The 5,734-nt window shown below is 39.4% G+C and overlaps 1 protein-coding gene across 1 annotated transcript; it reads right to left on the bottom strand.

Moving 5' to 3' along the window:
* Positions 1–813: 813 nt before the first annotated feature.
* Positions 814–4,545, bottom strand: LOC121389985 (dynein light chain 2, cytoplasmic-like). Its single transcript, XM_041521676.1, has 2 exons — positions 4,441–4,545; positions 814–2,081 (listed from the first exon to the last, which is right to left on the bottom strand). Exon 2 carries the CDS (start codon positions 2,078–2,080, stop codon positions 1,811–1,813), a length of 270 nt encoding a protein of 89 aa, XP_041377610.1. The 5' UTR covers position 2,081; positions 4,441–4,545; the 3' UTR covers positions 814–1,810.
* Between the last annotated feature and the right edge of the window lie 1,189 nt (positions 4,546–5,734).

Genomic DNA, 5,734 nt, shown 5'->3' with positions numbered 1-5,734 from the left:
ATCTGTGTAGCGAAACCTAAACAAGAAATGAGAGGTACGTACCGTAACTGTTTCAGGGTGTGTACCACCAAATCAAATCTCATAGACGACAATAGTAACAAGGGCGAGACGTAGCTTGATGCGCGGTCGGTCTGTGATCGATTCCCGTCGGTGGGCCCATTGGGCTAGCTCTCGTTCTAGCCAGTGCACCACGACTGGTATATCAAAGGCCGTGGTATGTGCTATCCTGTGTGTGGGATGGTCCATCTAAAGATCCCTCGCTGCGAATGGAAACATGAAGCGGTTTTCCTCTCTAAGACCATGTCAGAATTACCAGATGTTTGACATCCAATAGCCGATGATTAAGTAATCAATATGCTTTAGTGGTGTCGTTAAACAAGACAAACTTTATCAACCGACTGAACAACCCCCCCCCCCCCCCCCCCCCGGATTTCTGGGTTCCGTAAGTTCCATTCAACAATATGTCATATGGTAATGTCGGAACGGAATGTAGCTCAGTCGGTTGAGTGTTCACTTGAGATGCTTGCGTCGCAGGATCGAACCCACCTCGGTGGATCCATTCAACCGATTGGGATTTTCTCATTCCATCCAGTGCACCACTGGTCAAAAGGCGTGATATGTGCTTTTCTGTCTGTGGCATATAAAAATATCTCTTGCTGCATTACGAAACATGTAGCGGGTTTCCTTCGGTGACTACCAGAATTACCAAATGTTTGACATCCAATAGCCGATGATTAATTCATCAATGTGCTCTAGTGTTGTCGTTATACAAAGACAAATTTACTGTAATGTCAAATAAAAACAACAAGGGTCTTAAACAATACCGATTTATTTTTTTCGATAACAATAACAAAATATACAAGCGGAGCAATCCTTCTCAACTTCCAACCAACCGGCGCTGCTTTTGCAGAAGTGTGTTGGCAAGTTCATCACAAGCTAGCGACACGAAGACGTAAGCAAAAGTAAGCAACGAGCACATCGAAGTTTTGATCGATTCCACCAGGGCACAATATTTCACAAGAACCGTCGTTCTGTTCGCGTGACGGTTACGCAACTTCAAATTCACGCGATCAACCGATCGATTACGTGGCGAACCTTTGCATTCTAATATTAAAAGTTGCAAACTTCAGAATCAGCAAAATCCTAATCGCTATGCAAATAAAATTCGCTTGACCAAACAATCAGTCCCCTGCTCAACCGTATCCTATCACAGTAAGCAAACCTTTCAATCAGCAAAATTATATTCGCTATGCAAACATAAATTCGTGTGACCAAACAATCGGTTACTTAGGTGAACTACGTTCTGGTTACCTAAGATTTTGAAATATCGTTTTCTATTCCACCATATGCTATCACAGTAAGCAAACCTTTCAATCAGCAGAATTCTATGCTCTATGCAAATATAAATTCGTGTGTTCAAACAATAGGTTACCTAGATGAACTACGTTCTGGTTACCTAAAATTTGAAATATCGTCCCCTGTATGTTCTACCGTATGTTATCACAGTCAAGACATGTTATAAATATTACACAAGAAAATGAAAACGTCCACACAGAAAGCAAGTACGAATATAAATTCAAGTTCTAGAATACAGTAAAAAAAAAAAAAAAAATGAAAATAAAGTAAAAGAAATCCACGGAAGAAACGCCATTCATATTACTATAACATTGTCACTTCATCTTAACAAATTTGTTTTCCTTCTTCAAGTATCACATCAGATACATTTAAACTCCATTCATTCGTTTAATCCCGAGATTCATGACTGTTTATTTGGTCCTTCCCGTAGCGAGGCATCTCTCAATCACATCCTTCAACCAGACTTGAATAACAAGATCGCAACCTGTCCCAAATAGAAATAAATAAAATGCTTTGTTTCGTGGGTGACGTAACTTCCGTAGTTCCTTCCCACAATGCAGTGCCATGTTGGGTTGTACTTCTTGTCGAACTCTTTCTTGATGAAGGCGGCAATGTCCTTCTCGATGTTGTACTTCTCGATCGCCTGCGTGGAGCAGTCCACGGCGTCTTGTTGCATCTCCTCCGACATGTCGGCGTTCTTGATCACTGCCTTTCGTTCCGCCATTCTGAAAATACAGAAGCATAAACAGGAATATTAATCAGTAAGGGGAAAAAACAAACACATATCTGTTAGTTTCCTGTCTGTAAAGTAAAATGTTTCCTGAAAACACTGCAAGAGGATTATGATGGGGTTTTTTTTCTTCTTCAAATTTTCTTTCCTACTTATTTTCGTGCTTATATCCCATTAAGGTTCAAGTACGCTGTCCTGGGTACACACCTCAGCTATCTGAACTGTGTGTCCAGGACAACGGGTTAGTTGTTAGTGGTTAGTGAGAGAGAAAAGAAATGGTTTATTTAACGACGCACTCAACACATTTTATTTACAGTTATATGGCGTCGAAGTGAGAGAGAAGAGGGTGCAGTGGCCTTACACTTATAAGTCAAACTTAAGTTGAACTCGTTCTGCGTGGGAGCCGACACTGGGATGCGAACTCAGTACCTATCGCTTAACCACTACACCATCGAGGCCGGTGTTTTTTTTATTTAAAATACTTAAGTCGGTATTTAATACTATACTCTGGGCAACACGGAATGGAATGGAATGGAAATAACTAAAAATGATTAATTATAAAAAAATTACTATAGAGGTTAAGTCCTTTGATTACTTGAAAACACACAGGCGTGGCGGAACCAAGTAAATATTGGGGGGGGGGGGGGGGGGGGGGGATGACTGAGATCGAGGCCGCAAAGCAAATTTTCTAAGGGGTTCAAGGGTATACTTCCACATGCAATATTGAAAACTAGATGTCTTGAAATGCAATTTACTGCATTCCACAAGTAAAATATTATTCATCTCTGCCTTAAAGGGACATTCCTGAGTTTGCTGCATTGTAAGATGTTTCCGACTAATAAACTATTTCTACGATTAAACTTACATATCAAATATATTTTCTTGTTTAGAATATCAGTGTCTGTCTGTACATTCAATGTATTTCTGGTCGTCTTAAAATTTGTAAGAAGCCCAAACTGGATTTCGTCTTCAAATAATTTCATGCGTACGAAAAAAAAAGAAAAAAAAAAAGAGGAAATAAAATGAAATTTAACCTAGTACAAATATTAGAACGTTCAGAAACACGTTTAATATACAGCCACTAATATTTTATGTAGAAAAATATATTTGATATGTAATTGCAATAGTTAGAAAGTCTCTGTTAGTCGATAACATCTTAAAAAATTGCAGCAAACTCAGGAATGTCCCTTTAAGATTTTCTATGAATAATATACCAGGGGCCTAGTTCATAAAGCTCTCTTAGGCTCTGCTAGACAACAAAGCATCCTCTTTGCAAGTCTTTTAGCATTGCACTGCGAGATCGCAAATTTGCATGAGTTTAGTCAACTAGTCCCCTGAACATAATTTTCTGCATAAACAATAAAAGGATTAGGAACAAGTTTACCAACTCACTAGGTACTCCTAAACAAATACAATATAATACAATAAGACAATTACATAGTGATGTGTAGACACACACATGAGGAAAGGAAAAATCATTTAATGTTAATCCTTGATTAACAGTCATGCAGGAGAGTTTCCTTCACACCGTATGACTGAGTAAGTCACCAGAAGGGAAGTACGGGAGATAACTGTGACTTATGTGGTCTGTGGTTGCGTACGATCGATCGCCTGGTGATAAACCCTCTAATCGTACACACCGGTCAAAGCTACGTAGAGATTGACGGTCTGACCAGGTCAGAATTAACTGTTTCTCGGAACTTTTCAATTGTCTCGAACACGAATCTGACCTCAAATAATTACAAAAATTATGTAACTCATTTACGGGTCACACCGCCCACTCCTCATTCGAAGTGTTTTTGGTCTTCCTGGTGTTTTAAGTTTCACAAAATGCATTTATCGTATTTTTAAAAACGCACGTGCGTCTGAGAAGTAACAGTTATGGAGTCGAGTTTTAGTCTATTTTTAGAGGGTATTTCACCATTTCAAAGTCAAAGACTCGTGTTTCACTCAATTGTAAGTTTATCCAAATGTTATAGGTTTGTAGATTAACTAAACTTGTGTTAATTTTCACGTGTTGAAACTATGGTCTGTCCCTCTAACGATTTATATGGTTCATGTCCTTTCGCCTTCATTTACAATTACTACATAAATCCATTTTTAAAAGTTACAAACAGTTTACCAACAGTTCCGTAGCGCCACGAAGCGTTTGCATCAACTGAACGCACCTATAACAGACGTTTCCGGTACGATACCGTAACTAGGCCTTACATGTTACAATGTTAACCGGCACACCCCATCAGACGATTTTAGTGCTCTCATCAACTAGACTGCTACAACCAGTACAAAATACCACACAAACCATTAATATAATAACTATTATACACATGTAACAGTAACTTTAGGACACTTACTTTGTGTCTTGTAATAATTTCTTTGGCCAACTACCGGTTGTGAATGTCAACAGCGCTATGCGACTTCGACTGCTAGCAACACGGAGAAACCAGCAGTATACGCGCCGTCTGATTGGTCACCCGTCCGGCTTGCGGCAGTAGTTTCTAGCGATCGATAACGGTAAAACTTGATTTGTGGTAAGTAAGCTTGTTGGAGCAGATTAAAAATAAAAACGTTTTAACGTGTAGGTGGTTACTAAGCGCGGATTTGTTGTCCGGTAATTGTTGCGGGTATATTACTACGTTGTACTTGTTCATGCGTGCTTAATATTATGTAGCAGTGATTTATTATGCAATATCAAGCTGCGAACACTTTAACAGGCCCGGATGCGAATGTGACATAAGCATACGAGACGAGTGTGTGGAACAAATCTTCGATTTCTGGTAAAAACTATGGATATATTCGGGAAAAAATATTCTGGTCTGAAACTTTTCACAATGTATTACCATAATTCTACTCGTAATACTTGTACTGGCTCCCATTTTTATAGTGTGTGTGTGTGCTCGAATTAAATAAAACTACCAAAATTACCCAACTGCCTTATAGTTACATAGGTTTGCAAACTAATCACTATGCATTTTTACATGGAACCAATATTGTTGCTAGAATGATGGAAATACATGGTGAAAAAGTTTCAGGACAGCTCATTTTGCCCGAATATCTCGACTTTTTGAGGATTTTTCTCCAACACCAGGCCCCACGGCGACAAGTTTTCAGTCTTTTGCACAAATAATATGTTGATTGATATAGCTCAATACATCATATATCTGCACTTTAAGGAGATGGGAGAGGACATTTTTTTAAATTAAACATGCAAACGAATCGCAACGCATTTTTACATGGATTACCATTAATATTTTGGATAGAATAATGAAAATATATGGTGAAAAGTGTTCAGGCCAGCTCATTTTGCCCTAATTTCTCTATTGTTTTTGCCGAAATTTGAGAATTTTCTCCAGGATTTGGGGGTGGGGGGCAGGGGTAATCCCCGGCCACACCCCCTCCCCCCGTCTCGTACGCTTATGGATGTATTCACCCTATCAAGAATAATAATTATTTGATGGAGTGTGCAGAAATTTATACAGAGAGGGGTTTAGACTGGGAGAGGGGGTGGGTCGAGTCTTGCCCTTGGAAAATTATAAATAAATAAAATCTGTAAGAGCAGGGCGGGGGGAGGGGGGTGATGGGGGTGGTGCGGATTCGACAAACGATTCCCAAAATGAAATGTGAGGCAATACCGGCCTCGGTGGCGTC

The sequence above is a fragment of the Gigantopelta aegis genome, chromosome 15, assembly GCF_016097555.1.
Source record: "Gigantopelta aegis isolate Gae_Host chromosome 15, Gae_host_genome, whole genome shotgun sequence".
NCBI lineage: Eukaryota > Metazoa > Mollusca > Gastropoda > Neomphalida > Peltospiridae > Gigantopelta > Gigantopelta aegis.
This window is presented reverse-complemented; position numbering and strand designations above follow the sequence as displayed.